Raw genomic sequence first — 17,953 nt, forward strand, 5'->3', positions numbered from 1 at the left:
TGATAGGCGATGTTGGAGATGGAAAAGTCTCTCCTAAAAAAAGAGATGGAAAAGTCTCTCCACGAAATTGCTAGAAAATAAGCAATACCACCATAAGTGAGTATAAATAACTCCCTGTAAATCTTAGAATAATCAATTCATATGTGCTGAAAAGAATTGACAGTCTATACCCTCCTCTATACCCTCCCGAGAGAACAATTTGCGAGTCATCTAGATCTTAGTACCCAAAGTACTCCTACATTTTCCCTCTTGCACATACATTAGTATTGATTTTGTTGTGCCCTCATCTATGATCTTTAGTACAGTACCCCTGAGTCCCTGCCAGACCGATGCATAAGGGTTATAAAGGATTTTTAGGTCTTTTTTTACTCACCCTTAAAAGCTAACAGTTGAGGGAAGAATGACCAAGTCCTTTTAAGCCCTTCCACATCCATTCACTTTTCATGAGTGGGATCTTCGCTTTCTCTTGTCACCCCCAACATTTTTGTTATGGATCAAGAACATGATTTACAGCCCAAGGACAACTCAATATGTTGGTAAAGAAGAGTGATAATTAATATCATAAGTGTGGATAACATCTTCTTGTCACCATTGTCTCTTCGCTAAACAAAAAAAAAATTATCCTCCAAGCCTCCAACCAACTCCCACCGAATCGGCTTTTGATTAAAAATATAAATAAATAATAATAATAATAATAAAAGAATCTTATTATTTAGTCACTAAGGCCCTGTTCATTTTAGATTGTGACAACTGATTGTGGGCCCAAACTGAATAATATTAGACTCAAAATTATGTTTAATTTTGAGTCCAATAATCAGTTTGGGGCCACAATCGGTTGCCATAATCTTAAAGTAAGGCCCTTTTAGACCCTGTTTGTATTAGATTTTGAGAACTGATTGAAGTGCTTCCAAAATCCCCACACAAAAAAAAACTAAGAAAAGCTTATCTCTAATTGGCCATTTGGCGCGTGGGCCCACCATCTGAGGTCATGTGGCCGAATAGATAGAGATATGAGACTTGTCATTCACAGTGTAATGCCAACTCAACATCCTGATCTTACACGTGGCCTGAAGTGAAACGGATGAGGCATCCAAGGTTTTACGAGCACGTACGAAAGCTCTTTCTTATATTAGAAGCATAAAGAAAAGATTTTTTGAGGGAGCATGCACAATGAATCTTGTCGTCTATAACAAAGTCCGAGCCATTGTACTTGGTCCCATGCTAGTTTTTTAAGGTAGTGATATCTCTTCTGATATGGATTTATAAGAATCATTTCAATAGTAAAGCTATTCAGCGGCCTAATATTGCAAAGAGAACAGAGGGTGGGCAAGGGATAGACAAGAGGGGGACTCAGTGAGGAAAGGATAAGAAAAGCTTGAAAAACAACCAAAAAAAACTCCGTTGCTTGTTTTTTAGCCACTTCTCACCCTCTGCTCATTAGTGCCCTCTTAAGTCTCTCCTTTTCCCACCCGTCCTACGTACCCCTGTCTCACCGCTTGAGAAACCAATTTATCATGCAAAAGAAAATTGATGGTTGCCAAACATGGCCTAAACCCAATTCGAAACCAAGTTTGGTTCAAGGGGGCTTCAGTATGTTTAGTCTAACTTAGAATTTGTTAACTCCGAGTTGAGATACAGAGACTTTACTCGAGCTTGGCCCAGCTCAAAAATTGCAAACTTAGCTGTTGCCTTGTCCAGTTGTCCAACTGAAACGGCCCACCTTGTTTTTGGTTAAGGAAATTAGTCAACCCATTAGCTACCCCAACTCACAATAAAGAAGCATTTTTTTTAGTTGAATTGCTTCTTTAATTAACTTATTAATTAGCATTAGCATATTGATGTATCATGAATAGGAAAAACAACTAATATGAAACAATTGTGTGTTGCTCATCCTACATAATGTTTCTGGATAAATTATAAATTATATGGTTTAAGGCCTTACAACAATAGGATCCTTGTACGGTGGAGGTACCACCCTTGATATTTGATCCAACAGCAGCTTCTCGAAAAGTGAGCTGCTATTGGATCAGATATCAAGGGAGTACTCCTACCGTACTGATGTAAGGCCTTACACCATATAAAATCTCATGTTTCCGTATGCTTGTCATTCAAAAGATGACGGTTTTTTGTCATAAATAAATTGTCATTAGTGTCATTGAACACAATATGATTAATAGGAACATCCCTGACATGAGCATATGTCCCTAGGAAAGTTTCTACTTACTTTCTTAAGTTTTTGAAAGAGGCAAACTTGAGTCCAATCTAATTTAACTTAGGTCTGAACTCTACAGTGGAGCTCCCAATTTCATTTGTTCCCGAGTCAATCTCCTCAGTCTCTATTGACTCGAGGCTCTTTATTATTTTCATTTTTCCTATGAACCGGAATCGATGGAACAGGAATCGATGAAACGACATCAATTCAAATCCTGGATCTTCGAATTGGACAACCTGGCGAACTGAAACATCTTAGTAGCCAGAAGTCCCAATCCAAGTAAATATAAATTTAAGCCAAAAGACAAATCTAATTTAACCTGGGCCTAGAAAACATGTCAGGCCCAATCCAATCATATATTTAGCCCAAACCCGATTACGGTGAGATGGATACTTGGGTGGGACTTCACGCTAGCCCAGCCCAACTTTCGCTTGCTGCAGAAAACACCACACCCTCCTCGTTGTCAAGTGCCCTCTCATAGGCCCTATCAAACCCCATTTTGATACATCCCATCTTCGATCAATCTAACCCATTCACATGGTGAGGCCCACATTTTTTTTTTTTTAATGAAGTTTTCCTTTATTAGTTAGATTTTTAATTTTTAAGACACTTTTTAAGAGGCTACTGTTGGATCAAATATGAAGGGCAGGAGTTTTGACGTACCACCAACACGGGACTTGGTGGTCGGGAACCAAATAATTTCTCCCAACCATATGTGCCCCTTGTTTATTTACAAAAAAATAACAAAAACTTCATTTAGTAGTGGGCCACCGCATGGCTATCCTTGCACTTGGTTCCACCATATTTGGATGACCACAGATCATTGATCAGATCACAAAGATAGTGTTAGCAATCGGTTTTTCTAGCAACTATACTTTAAACAACTATATGACACTATTATCAGGTTCACTGAGCCATGCTTGGATTACAGGAATGTTATGAAAAAGTTCGGAAAACAAAAACTTTTTCAAAATTTCCTGCTTTTCTATTGTTTAATTACACCTGAAGAAGGTGACACTAACACGAGGGACCTTCAATATATAATAATATCCTCCTAAATAAGCCATAGCCATATTATTTCCCACTAAATTGAAGGAACAAAAAAAATCCTGAGAAAAAGTTCCATAAGAAATATTTTTCTTGCATTCCGAATTTTTACCTTTTTCTAGTAGGGAAATATAATTTAGGAATTTTTACTTTTTTTTTGTTATTTTACTATTTCGAGTTAAGTTTTTGGGAATATCAAATTCATACACACAGCATTGTAACAAGCATGAATTCAATATTCTCTAATATAGTTTTTTGAGTTTTCCTCAGTTTCTCCTTGTGTATTCAAAGTGATTGTTTGGAGGTTGAAGATGGCAATCTTCCTCCATGTTTCTTCACGTTCTCTGCTACGCTAGAATGTTGATTTTAGTATCATTTAATCATAAATGACTAATCATAAGTGACCCATATGACTCCATATATGAAATATAGAGGAATGCTAACTTGCTAAGCTACCGGCGTAAGGTCTTTAATTGCTTTCTTTTAAAACAAGCTTGTGTGTTGGGTTTTTTACCATGGGGACAGTAAGTTGGGTTTTATTTTAGCATTGGAGAAACTTGCTATCCTTTAGATAAAATATTCCCAGAACAAAATTGGTGAACAAGCAACAATATAATTTCAACATAACTATGTCCAAGCAGAATACCCAGTAATTTATCAAAGGATATCTATCCTCGTAGCACTACAGCCTATTTGGAGTTGTTCAACATGAAGTGTGCCGATTAGGTAAGTGATGCAGTCCCAAACCCTAGAAATATTTTGTTAGGGAGTAACAGAGGCAAAATAGATAAAATAATTTAATAAAGAGGCCCTTTGACAACCGTCATAGGGAATAGAATATTTCGTTCACCGTCGAAGGAGATGTGATTTACTTCATTCCCGTCGAAGTCGAGTTTCTCAGAGCGAAACTGAAAAATACTCAAAAGTTTTCGAAGAACTCAAATGCAAGGCAACTTTTCATTCAATAATTCAAGACGTCCCTTACAATACATTCATAATATCTATTTATAAGGAAAAAAGAACCCACTAAAACTAACTTAAGGCCTGAGCAACTAATCTTAGCCGTCCATCTAAAATAACTTGTATAAAAGTTAAAAAAATGTCTAAAACAATCCTAAATAAAAATCATGTAATAGACTTGTACCATGTCCGCAGATCAGCCATAACTTCCTCAAATCACGTCCAAATTGTGTGATCTTCTGCTCGTTAGATTGTTTAATGAAAAACCTTACTAATAATACCAGAATTAAGTCAAACAAACATGTTTTGATGGATACAAAGTAGGGTACAAAAATATGATGAAAATAGAATTTGAAGAATAAGAAACTTCTTCCATGTCGGTAGTTTTCATTCGCATCAGTAAGTAATCGATCACCGATCTTCATAGGGAAGTTAAGGGTTTGAAATCCCAGGGAAGAGCTAAGATTTCAACATCCCAACTTAATATTGTTTTTAATAGGCAGGGAAGGGGATTGCCTTTTTTACAAGGGAGGGGATTTTGTGGGGCAAAGATTTCTTAGTTACACAGAGAAAAAAAAAGAGAATAGTTATGTACCACTATTCCTATCCTTGTGTATGTGTGAAAATACTCCAAAAGCTTAAGCTATTAGAGTTTGTGTTATTTATTCACTCCCCCTCACTTGTGGCCTTACACGTGGCACATGCAGCCCCTCTTTTGGGTTGGCTATACACATGAATTTTTAATATCAGAGAGTTTGTTGGGTGTAGAACCAAAGACCAGTTGTTAGGCATCACTCTAATACCTGTAAAATGACCAATTACTCCAAAACTTAAGACGTTAGAGTTGGTGTTCTTGGGAAATGATTTTAGCACTCCATTATTTTGATAGGTGGCGAAAGCTTCTTTTTCCTTTTTGTTTTTAATTAGCATTGTCAGAGCTTTTTGGGAACTGTTAATAACCTTTTGACAGCCCTTTAAACACTAAAAGACAAGAAGCTTTCGCCACCTATCAAAATTGTGGAGGGCTAAAATCAAACTCCAGGAGTGTATTCGATTGTAGCACAACACTATTGGAGCCTGTCCTAGCTTGTGCATCCAGGAGGTAAGAAAGTTGTTAGAAGATACCATAATAAGGAGATGAAAATTGGTGCTCTACAAGAAAGGGTGTACCTATAAACAAGGTTTAAAATTTCAGTTTCGGTACCGGTTTCGGACCTTGAAATTTTGAAATTTCGGTTGAAATCTGGTACAAAACCCGAAAATAATATTTTATTCATTATTAAATTTTGGTCGAAATTTCAGTGAAATATTAAATTAAGATTTAAAAAACAGATTTTTTGGGTCAAATTTTGGCCGAAATTCCAAAATTTCGGCAGAAATAAATGTTTCGGTTTTGATTGATTTCGGTATCGGTCTCCACCGAAATCCGAAATTTCGGTTGAAATTTAAAACCATGCCCCATAAATACAAGCGATGTAAATATCAGCTGAAACACATTTAGTTGGCCAAACAAGTTGTTGACCGTTACATCCAACCACTACAACGTTTGAATATTTAAATGGGAGTGATATTTTCACCCCTCTACAGTACGCATTCAACCCCTTTTAACGTGATTTGACGTCAAAAAGCGTTAAAGTTGCCCACTGTTCATTATCAAGGGGCGAATGCGCACTGCAGAGGGGTGAAAATATCATCTCCCTATTTAAATCCTTCTAGTCGTTTGAAAATTTAGGGTTTGCTTTTTCTCTAACTCTCCGCTCTCCAACTTTCCATCTTTTACCTCGTAAAATCCTCCCACTCATCAAATGACGGAGATCCCTACCAAAACAAGCCAAATCAACAATCTCTAACCCTCTCATAAACCCTAATCAAAACCCTACTCATCCCTTCCCAAATCCCTCTCCTCACATTCTAAGACAGAAATCTCCTTCATCTTAACAACAATGGCCTCTGATTTGCTTTTGCCACATCAGATCTTCCCCAAGAAGCACGTTTTTGCATCCACAAACAGATTTTTCGGCCTTTCCCTCCCTCGTAGTGTCAAATTTTGCCCTAATTTGATGAGATATTCAGTTACAAAGACTAGGATGCAGGTCAATTTGGAGGAATTAGGGTTTTCTTCATCTTCTTCTTCTCTTGCTTTGAAGCCTTTGGAATTCGATGTGGTTTCTGAGGCGGAAGTGAAAGAAAAGGGGTTTTTAGGGTTGAGAAAGACGAAGTTAGTGTGTACTATCGGTCCGGTCTGTAGTTCTTTGGAAGAATTGGAAGGTCTTGCATTGCGAGGGATGAATGTTGCTAGGCTTAACATGTGTCATAACACGAGGGAGTGGCATAGAGATGTGATTAGAAATGTTAAGAGGTTGAATGAGGAAAAGGGGTTTTGTATTTCTTTGATGATCGATACCGAAGGGAGTCAGATGAACATGGTCGATCTAGGCGGTGCTACGTCGGTTAAGGCCGAGGTAATAGTTCTTTATATATAAATGTTGCGACTTGTTTGAATTTGCATTTCATTGTCTTCTTTGGGATGATTAGTTGATACTTTTTATGCCTCTTTTGTTTAATTTTATAGAAAATTGTTTGGTTTTGTAATGGTAATCTCTTTGTAGTGGAACAAACTAGGATGGATCGATGTGGTTATTTACTACTCAAAAGTTTGAGGACCCTGATGATTAATTGATACCTTTTATGCCAATTTTATTTAATTTTATGGAAAATTGTTTGGTTTTGTAATGGTGATATCTTTGTATTGGAACAACCCAGGATGGATCGATGTGGTTATTTACTACTCAAAAGTTTGAGGACCCTCGTCCGTTTACAGTTCAAGCAAACTATGAAGGTTTAGTTGAAGGTATGGGAACTAATGGAGATTGAGATGAGATGGGTTGTATGTATGGAAAAGGAAAAGGTTACCTTATAGTTTTGAATTTATTTATTTTCGTCTTGAAAATGGCAGGTATTGCAGTGGGTGATGAACTTGTTATTGATGGTGGAATGGCAAGCTTTGAAGTTGTCGAGAAGGTTGGGAATGATTTGCATTGCAAGTGCACAGACCCTGGTCTGCTTCTTCCTCGAGCAAAATTGACCTTTTGGAGGGATGGGAAGCTTGTTGAGAAGAATTTCGGGCTCCCTACTCTATCGACAAAGGTCAGGTTTATGTGTTTGTCTAGTTTTTCAAGATATTGGTAACGTGTCGTTTACTGATTTTTGGCTTGATGAACCTTGACAATTATTGAGAGAACCTATTATCACATCAATCTTGATGATTTCTTTCTTTCTTTCTTTTTAATTATATGATTTCCTTCTTTCGTAATTAAGCATTGCCTGATCCATGTTTCTAGCATTTTATATGTATATTAGCATGGTTGTTTTCTAGTTTATAAATGCTTCTAATTGAAATCAAATATATTTAGCTGTTAAAATTTATCTTGTTTGTTATATAGGATTGGGATGATATCGACTTTGGAATATCTGAGGGAGTTGATTTCATCGCTGTGTCATTTGTGAAGGATGCTAATGATATTAGGCATCTAAAGAATCATCTTGCTTCACGGTCATCTGAGTAAGGACACCACTCACTCTCAAATTGCAACTCATCTTTCATTTTAAGTGGGCAAAGTTTACTTTGTTTGTGTTAGACATATGGAATAAGGTTATCCAGACTTGTATTCCAATCTAGAGGAATTATTTTTCTGAGCTTTGAAGTCTTCCATGTAGACTTTTCTATAGTGTAAAGATGTGTAGCGAATTCCTTTATGATCTAAGTACTTTAATGCATAGTTCTTTCTAGACATGTATCCTGCATACAAGGGCGGTAAGTCTTACACTGGACTTCACACTCGGGCACCATATAAAATCTCATGTAACGAATTTCTTTCTGATAAACTGAACAAAATGATCAAAATTGATCCTCCTGTGGACCGAGCATCACTGTAACAAACTGAAAATAGTCAAGTGTATTGTCATGGTGATGAGTAAAGTGCCTCTTTTTAATGTCCTTTTTTTCCTACTTATGAAATTCTTCTTAGTTGGATATATCTTAATGATGAAAGTTCCTATCTCATAGGTTCATCAAAGTTTTGGCGAAGATTGAGAGCTTGGAGTCTCTTGAGAATTTAGAAGACATTGTGGGCGCTTCTGATGGAATCATGGTGGCACGTGGTGATCTTGGAGTGCAAATTCCACTTGAACAGATCCCAACTGTCCAAGAGAGAATAACGCACATCTGTAGGCAATTAAACAAGCCAGTGATTGTGGCTTCTCATCTTCTTGAATCAATGGTGGAATATCCTATCCCAACACGTGCTGAGGTATTATAAAATATTATTTATGATGAAAATAAAAAGAAAGAAACAATATGAATAACTCAAATTTTATGTACCAATACACAACTGTTTCTAGTCTTTGATAAATTTCCAGCGCCATTTAGTAGCCAGATGACCCAAATGATTTCTTAGTGTTAAAGAATTATCAGCGTAGGCTATTAAGACAATAAGGTGTTATTGTAAACACAAGATGGGAAAGCTATTCATAATTCCCTATTTCTCTTCTTGGATAAATTTTTTTACTATTATATTGAATTAGTACAAATGTACAATGTATACATAATATACTGAAACTAGGGTGCCCATTCTTTTACTTTTTATGTTGATGAAATGGAAAAAATTTCTTGGTCATGCTGGAGGAGGGAAATATGGCTATCATTTACTTAACATTGATATCTTTATTTTTCAGTAATGATTTATGTGTTGCAGCAAAGTTATACCTTTCCATAGTTTTGCAGTTCTGGTAAACCTTGAAATGATGACGATTAAGGAAGAATCTTTTGATCTAGAATGAAGAAATTAAGCTGATATGCAGAATTTTCCCTCGTTCTTTTTCTTTGATGGTAACTTGCCTTTTTTTATAATAATAAGGTTGCAGATGTTTCTGAGGCTGTCCGGCAGTATGCTGATGCTTTGATGTTATCTGGTGAGTCGGCAATTGGATCCTATGCAGAAAAGGCTCTTTCAGTCTTGCGCACGGCTAGTGAGCGAATGGAACTTTGGAGTCGTGAGGAAAACCGGCAAAGTCTTCTTATGCAGTGTCAACTTGCTGCATCATTGCCTGACCGGATTGCTGAACAGATTTGCAACTGTGCTGTGGAAATGGGTATGCAATTATGCATTATGCTACTTATTCTTCTTCCTTTTTAGTGTGCGGTGCTCTTGTGAAATTTCTGATTATCTAACTAGTGAAAGCATTTAAAAGTCTTTAATGGAGGTCTAAGTCAATTACAGTTATGAAATGCCTCTTTTTCTGAAGTTACAAAACCCACAAAAAATGAGGTTGGGTCAACTTGGTATATAACAAACATTCGGAAAGCATAAAGTAGAGTGAGCTCCAAAGGAAGCTTTAAAAGAATGCCTGATGCTTGCACGCCCTTTGTAATAGGGGATGTGACGCGGGCTTCAAAAGAAGCTGCAGGTTGCTACAAAACCCCATAATAGTGCATGATAGTGCACCCGCTGACTAATGGGGCCCCATAAACGTAGTCAGGCCTATTAGCCCTGAGTATTAGAGTGAAGTTTGCTTACGAGTGTGCTGATGAATTTCTGATTATCTAAGTAGTGAGAGCATTTTAGAGACTTTAATGGAGGTCTAAATCAACCACAGTTCTCCTCTTTTTCTGAAGTTACAAAACCCACAAAAAAAGAGTTTGTGTCAACTTGGTATATGACAAACACTTAGGAAAACTAGAAAGTAGATGTCAAAGATGACGGAAGACCGCAAAACCGAGAAGATTTCATGAGGTGAGAAAAATCATTAGAAATTCAAATTTGGAGAGGAAAAAATGAAACAGTAGTGTTGCTGTAAGGCTGTAACGTGTTGAGAAGCACTGCTAACAAAAACCGAGAGCTTAAGGATAAACGTAAGATATTGCAAACTGTGAAGGATTAGTCATAAATAATATTCCGGTGAATCGATGGCGACTAATTGATTGGTAAATTTGACGTGCTAAACAAGAAGCTACCTCAAAAATTTGATATGCTAAACAAGAATTGATGGGCCTGATTCTAGTTTCACAAAAAAGAGACGTGTCGATTTCATGTTTCTACTTGCATACTAGTTAAGCAAACGTGAAGCATCCATTGAAAAGAACAATGGTGAAGCATTGCAATTATAGGATTTCGATGTTAGGTTCATGAAGGGGAAGATTTGTCATCAGGGTTAATATTTTTTTTAAATGGTTTGTCAAGAGGGTTAATGATGAATATGGGTTTGAGAGGGTAGAATTAATCACATTGTAGGTTGGGATGCATGGTATTTTGAGTGGGGCCCGTTACACAGGAGATGGATAGCAGCAATGGTGAGTTGGCGTTGGTAACATTGAGGTCGGATTCACGGTGATGGGTCCCTGCTATGATGGTTGGGTCATGGCGATTTGTGGATACTATTGAGAAGATTCTAGACATGATTGAGGATCAAGACATGGAGATTAGGGTCAAGACATGGAGATTAAACATGTTTGGTGACACTTCTGTCGCGAATTTTCTTGTTTGCTCGGGAGTTGACACATATTTGATTTTGATGTTTGATCACCAGGATATTTTTCAGGTCTTGGGTTTATTTTTCTCATTGTATTATTTCATTTTCCCTTCTTCTTGGTTTTTCCTTTGTTCTCGATTTTTGTGTTGTTTGACCATCTCGATTATTGAACTCTTGCCCTTTTCATTAATAAATCTTCTCCATTAAAAAAATAAAAATAATAATGTTAGTAAATTGTGATCCATTACTATCATTATTTCATGGACTCAAACCTTTAATCTCACTTTTATCCATAGATAACTAGCGGCTGTCTACAACTTCTCCAAGAGCGGAATGGGAGGGAGTAACACAACAATCAATATGAAATTATGAAACAAGAAATGTAACACATACCCGATACAATTTATATCCAAACCTTCCCTTTTTGGAATTTTCTTATGCTTCAAGTCTGTCTGTATAACTTCAATCTTGAAAATGCCTTTAACCGTCATACTGAGCTGAACTCCCATGATATGAATGATCGTTTTTGAATCTTAGGGTAATCACTTAAACTCACATTCTCATAAAAGCATATATCTTTAGGTTTCAAACAAGAAACCATGACAAAAAAGGATAACAGAGAAGAAAGAATCATCAAGAGAAGGAGCTTAGGATTTTGTTTTTAGGGTATAAACAAGAAATGGGAGAAACAAGAAACCTTAGGGAGAACAATCAAGAAGAGAGAATCCAAGCCTATAGAAGAGAATGCAAGGTTGAAACAGAGAAAAGGAAAGGCAACAAGATAAGAGAAGAGTGAAGAAAGTAAGAGAGCAAGTCTTTGTGTTGGGGAAACCCTACCCCCTCCCCCTCTCTCTCTCTCTCTCTCTCTCTCCCTTTCTCCCTCTCTTTCTCTGTGTGTGTGTGTGTGTGTCTATATATATATATATATATATATATATATATATATATATATATATATAGAGAGAGAGAGAGAGAGAGAGAGAGAGAGAGAGAACGGTTCCTACACATGTGTAGAGAGTTCTCTACACACTAGCTTAAAATACAGTGGGGGCCCACATTGTTTGGGTGATCCAAGCCATCCATTTTAAAGACCCTCACATAGATAGGGTGTCTACAAAAAATCAGATCCATAGGATCATCCCAACCCTACGATTTGTGGAGGTAAAATGGATGTCTTTAAACCTTCACAAATTAGCCATTTTTTGCCTCCACAGTTCGAATGGTTAGGATGATCCTATGGATCTGATTTTTTGTAGACACTCTATCTATGTGAGGGCCTTTAAAATGGATGGCTTGGATCACCCAAATAATGTGGCCCCCACTGTATTTTAAGCTAGTGTGTAGAGAACTCTCTACACATATGTGTAGGAACTGTTCTCTCTCTCTCTCTATGAGGCTTATATAGTGTAAATGGGGGAAAACCCAAAGTCTATGAAAATGGGTCCCACTCACTTAAACATGTCACTTAAGTTATAATTTAAGTGACTTATGAGTGTAAGTACAAAAAATACACCCCCTCTAGACGCAGAAGACAAAAACATTCCAACTAACAAATATATAAGCCTTATAGCACTACTACGCATGGTTTTAAATTTCCCTGAAACTGCCGAAATATTTCCATTTCCATCCCCTCTGACACGAAATCTCAATGAATTCCTTCTACGTCGTTATTTCTGTCGAAATTCATGAAATTCAACCGAAATTCTCGAAATTCAATCAAAATGACCGTAACGACAAAAAAAATGGAAAAATGTTGACTTCCATCATATAAAGCTATTTTTTCTCAAAACCAAGACAAATTCCTCCCCTAATCTGCTGTAAATAAAAAAAACATTGCAAATGAAAGAAACATATTTTTCCTATCAACTCGATGTGGTATTGACTTAGAGTTTGGGTCCTTGGAGGGGAGATTGATCACTGTATTTTCTTATACTTCATTATTTTGTACTTCTTTATTGACTTTACTGTGTTACTGAAATGTTACAACGAATGTCACTAGGTGTTTGCTGTGATTAAACCATTATGGATGGCATTCTTGCTTATGTGATGGTTTCTAGTTAGGTATTTGTGATCATTCTAGCATTTCCTGAAGTTTCATATTAAAATTTCATCATTTGCATATGTTTCTTTTCTGTGATTTTACAAGATTTCAACTGAAACTGAAAATTAAAACCTTGCTACTACATGCATTTAATAATTAGAAAAGCACAATTACTACAAAACACTTTATATAAGCATGAGACCAGCAGCACCAGCGAAGTTCTCAGCCTCTTCACATCATGATGTGTGAGTTCGAGTGTAATATAATGGAGAAAACTTCCTGAATTTCATGTCAGTTAAGTCAATGTAAGTTCAAATTGTGTGTGTTGGTTATATTTTCTTCAATTTTCTCTTTGCAAGCTTGTGTTTGCTGCTTTATATAATGAACAATGTGGCATGGTTCATGGTTTCACTCTCAACATTAATGAAATCTCAATAATTATAGCCCAAAATGTTCAGAACTCTCTGCTTCTATTTTTATAAACGGCTACAATCATTTAAATAGGTGCCTTTATTTTTATGAAAGACTACAATCATTTATTGAAGCAGAGAGTTCTGAAAGACCCCACCCAGGAATGTGAATCCTTTGACTCCCACATGTTAGTGTAATAAACATGTGCAGTGTGCCACTATTTTTATGTTTTCTCCTAATTATTTACTCTATTTGCAGCTAACAACCTTGGCGTGGACGCCATTTTCGTGTACACAATGCATGGACACATGGCATCACTTCTTTCACGGAACCGTCCAAACCCACCCATATTTGCATTCACCAGCAAAAGTAGCACCAGGAAGGGATTGAATTTGCAATGGGGGGTCATTCCGCTCGGACTTGAACTGTCAGATGATATGGAAAACAACATTGGGAAAAGTTTTGACCTTATAAAGATGAGGGGAATCTTGAAGGCAGGAGATGTGGTTTTGGTGGTCTCAGATGTCGCCCCTACTGATGCAACCCCTGCTGTATTCCAATCAATTCAGGTCAGGACTATAGCTTAACGTGTATTTGATTTCAGCATGTGGTGTACCCATGTTTCGTAGTTTAGTTTTAGCATGAGCCATATTGGAGGCAGTACCTAGGCAGCATATTTGTGGGGGAACGAATTTTTTTAATATTTGCAATGAACTGGCAGAGCAGTGTGATCTTTACACTGTAGAACAATTATGTAGTTAATTATTATATAATGAAAAGGATTTCAACTTGGGTTTCACTATTTGAACCCTTTTATTCAGAAAATGGCATGCCCCACATCATTGCTCTGGATTCACAATACGAAAAAAAAGTTATTTTGTCCCATATCCCATGATATTTTAAGATTTTTGTCGTACAGTTGGGAAGCTCTTTAGAAGACAAGAAAATATTGAGACAGGTTACAGGTTCAAAGGCTCTAGCAAGCTCTTCCCAGAAATGATACATTGCTGGTAATTGGTTTTAACCAGACATAAATAGAAAAGATGACATGGAATGATAAAACAGCGACTCCAAGTAATGATCTAATGGCCAAACATGGAACTAAAAGCACAAGCAAGAAGAAAAAACCTAGGACCCTTAGGGGCCGTTTGGATACGCGGATTTTAGAATCCTTGTTTTCTTCAAAATTGTAGATGGGAGACGAGAGAAGAAAGAGACCAGCAGTCGTTTTCTGATTTCTCGCCCTTCTTTCCGACAGCAAGAGAGCAGCAGATCATCCCATGTTTTCAGGTTTTAGAAATCTCAGGATGTGGGAGAGATTTCTAAAACTTGGATTTCTTACTTAAAATCCAAGAAATGCTGCCAGGACAGGATACAACAGCTTGATCATGTTGTATCCTGTTTTCACTGTTTTGAAACTAATACCTGGATTCTAAAATCCGCATATCCAAACAGCCCCTTAGGGTATTAAGAAACCTAGGAGTTTTGAGCATATTGAAAATTTAATCCATCTTGATTAGAGCATCATATCGTGCTGCTTACTCTGTTAAATTCCTTGAAAAATAGGTTTCCCAATGGGTAGTAAAATGACATATTTCGAAAAGATTTTGGGGATTTCATGAAAGAAACACTCCAACAAACTAGTCAATCAAGTTAGAAGCTCAGTGAGGAAATGGACTTCTTTGCAGTGAAGTGGGATGAACTCAAAAACTACTTCCAATCCAATCACTATTCTAAAATATAAACTTTAAGTGCAACAATGACCATTTTTATGTGTGGTTTAAAGGAAGTGAATTTTGATTGAAAGAATTATTGAAAAAATAAGGTCACTTTTAGGGAAATGATATATTTACGCCCCTTTTGATCACCAGGGACACCCAGCACCAGTGTATGTTGCAATCAAATCCACTGGATTTTTCTGACATCAAGTACACTAGCCCCCCTGTTGTCATTGATACACTGACACAGGTGTCCCTGGTGATCAAAGGGGGCGTAAATATCACTTCCCCACTTTTATGCTCTTCCTAAATGACACTGTTGCGCCCCACTTCTGTCTCATTTGTGTGATTTTTGTACTCCTTTATTTTGTGCTTGGGGATGTCCTTACGGATGCGACCAAGACCATGCCGGTTGCCGCATGACAGTCTTGATCTACCATGCATGTAGGGATGCAACTCGGGTCGGGTTGAGGCCAACCCGAGGGACCCTTTTTCTAACCCTAACCCGACCCGACTCGACTCGAGTTCAACCTGACCCGACCTGAAATTTTAAGCTTAGGGGTCGTTTGGATATGTAGATTTTAGAATCTTGAATTTCCTCAAAATTGTAGATGGGAGACAAGAGAAGAAAGAGACCAGCCGTTGTTTTCTGATTTCTTGCTCTTCTTTCTAACAGCAAGAGAACAGGCGATCGTCCCTCTTTTCCAAGTTTTAGAAATCTCAGGATGGGGGAGAGATTTCTAAAACCTGTATTTCTTACTTAAAATCCAAGAAACGCTGTCAGGACAGCATACAACAGCTTGATCATGAACCCTCTTTTACACTGTTTTCAAACTAAAAACCTGGATTCTAAAATCCGCGTATCCAAACGGCCCCTTAGAAAATAAAAAATTCCATAGAAAAATGTTGGGTTAAACTCGGGTCGGGTTACCCAAACCCTCAACCAGAACCCGACCCAACTTTTTTCGGGTTGAACCCGACCCGAGTCGCACCTCTACATGCATGCCCCCATTGTAGGACACAAAATTTGCCTTTTACCATTTATGGTAAAATAGACTTTCTGCGTAATCGTTTTCATTTTATAAACCACGCTTTGTAGGTAAGCCCGGACGCTCATATTTTGAAATATCGATCACGAAGAAGTTGCAATGTTGGATTCCATGCCAAATTTTATAAACAATTCAATTAAGAATATGAAATGTTAAGGTTTGATTGAAAGTACCGGAATGCCCTCACTTGAGCTTCCAAATTTCAGAATTTTCTTGAAAACTGTAAATTTGTGCTAAAGAAACTGCAGCTCCAAATGATCTGAGATCGAACCTCTAATCACCGATAGCAGGAAAGTTTTAACACCACGGTCGAAGCCACCTCGCTAACTATCTGTATCCCAGCATGCCAAAACCCATTTATTCTGAAGAACCCAAAAAGAAGAAAAACTAATACCAACACACCAACAACCTAAAAGACTAACTATTTACAGGAGAGGGGCCAGATAGCAGTTTATTTAGGGTTCTCGACATGAAATCTGGAAGGTGGTCATTTCTTCCCTACGAGTTCCAGTATCGATAAGAACTCTAGTTCTTACTCTTCATATGTTATGGTATGAATATACCATACCAATTCGTTAGGTATGGATTATGAGATTCCATTGATACATAGTCAATTCCAATAGACTTATTTAACGCTCCCATTGGTGTGCATCCAACATGAATTGAACCTATGAATTTGCCAATTATGAGTTGTTCGCTTTAACCATTCAGCCATGGATGCTTAACAAGGATCATCGTACACCGCGAATAACCAAATTCCAATTGAAATGAAATCTTTAGGAGGAATCAATGGAACATGAATCAATGAAACGACATCAATTCAAATCCTGGATCTTCGAATTGAGAGAGATCCAAATTCCAGTTGAAATGAAATCTTTGGGAGGAATCAATGGAACAGAAATCGTGAAACGACATCAATTCAAATCCTGGATCTTCGAATTGAGAGAGATCAAGAATTCTCACTATTTCTTAGATTCATGGATCGAATTCGATTTAGTGGGATCTTTCACTCACATTTTTTCCGCCAAGAACGTTTTATAAAACTCTTTGACCCCCGAATTTGGAGTATCCTACTTTCATGTGATTCATAGGGTTCAACAAGCAATCGATATTTCACGATCAAAGGTGTAGTACTGCTTGTAGTAGTTGTCCTTATATATCGTATTAACAATCGAAATACGGTAAAAAGAAAAAAATCTCTATTTGATGGGGCTTCTTCCTATACCTATTCTTTCTATACCTATGAAATCCATTGGACCCATAAATGATACATTGGAAGAATCTTTTTGGTCTTCCAATGTCAATAGGTTGATTGTTTCGCTCGGTATATCCCAAAAGCAAAAAAAGATCTCTTATTGTTCTTCGGATCATAATTCCCATGTCATGGTCACGATCCATTTCAAATCGGACCGTCCATCGGAGTGTCCTAGTATGTTCTACCAAGGATTGTACACAGTCAAAATTTCAAAAAGAAATTAGAAAGAATAACTTCTCCCTTTAGACTAGAAAAACTCATCCTTCTAAAGTGCTAAGATTTACAAACTATAGTGAGCCATGAAGTTGTTTCAGAAGCTATTAAGCCAATAAATTTAAATGAATTTTATTTTAAAAACCAGCAAAGAAAGTGGGTAGGTAGAGGTTGTGAAGACGGCGAGGTCCAAGCTATGGTTAGAGCAAGTGGAGAGCAACGACCGGAAGACATGGACCGTGAAGGAAGGAGTTGTCTTTTGAAAATGGGGAAGTGAACCAAGTAGGATCTTTTTTACAAAAATACCCCTCATATAATAGCTACTATTGCAAATAATTCGAGGGTATTTTTGGTATTTATGGAGAAAATTCCGAAAAAATTCCAGATCGTGACTGTCCCACGGATTTTTCTTGTGTGTCTTGATCCGGTTTAAAAATATTTTGGATCCTAAGGTTGGGATCCAAAATATGTCCATGATCCTCGCTGTATGCCCAAATCACGTCCGTTAAGGGTCGGATT

The 17,953-nt window shown here is 37.2% G+C and overlaps 1 protein-coding gene across 1 annotated transcript; it reads left to right on the plus strand.

Moving 5' to 3' along the window:
* The first annotated feature begins 5,937 nt into the window (after positions 1-5,937).
* On the plus strand, positions 5,938-14,001 carry LOC143876179 (pyruvate kinase isozyme A, chloroplastic-like). The gene is made up of 7 exons (XM_077377868.1): positions 5,938-6,681; positions 6,983-7,070; positions 7,176-7,366; positions 7,663-7,781; positions 8,286-8,529; positions 9,136-9,370; positions 13,458-14,001. The coding sequence occupies exons 1-7, from the start codon at positions 6,163-6,165 to the stop codon at positions 13,784-13,786; spliced, it is 1,725 nt and encodes a 574-aa protein (XP_077233983.1). The 5' UTR covers positions 5,938-6,162; the 3' UTR covers positions 13,787-14,001.
* The last annotated feature ends 3,952 nt before the right edge of the window (positions 14,002-17,953 follow it).

This window comes from Tasmannia lanceolata, unplaced genomic scaffold (genome assembly GCF_043159265.1).
Source record: "Tasmannia lanceolata isolate RefF3 unplaced genomic scaffold, GAP_Taslan_0.1 ptg000004l, whole genome shotgun sequence".
Taxonomy (NCBI): Eukaryota; Viridiplantae; Streptophyta; class Magnoliopsida; order Canellales; family Winteraceae; genus Tasmannia; species Tasmannia lanceolata.

Coding starts and splice junctions, on each gene's coding strand:
- LOC143876179 (XM_077377868.1), top strand. CDS start 6,163: ATGGCCTCTGATTTGCTTTTGCCACATCAGATCTTCCCCAAGAAGCAC. Junction 7,782..8,285: donor CTTGCTTCACGGTCATCTGA/GTAAGGACACCA, acceptor CCTATCTCATAG/GTTCATCAAAGTTTTGGCGA. Junction 9,371..13,457: donor CAACTGTGCTGTGGAAATGG/GTATGCAATTAT, acceptor CTCTATTTGCAG/CTAACAACCTTGGCGTGGAC.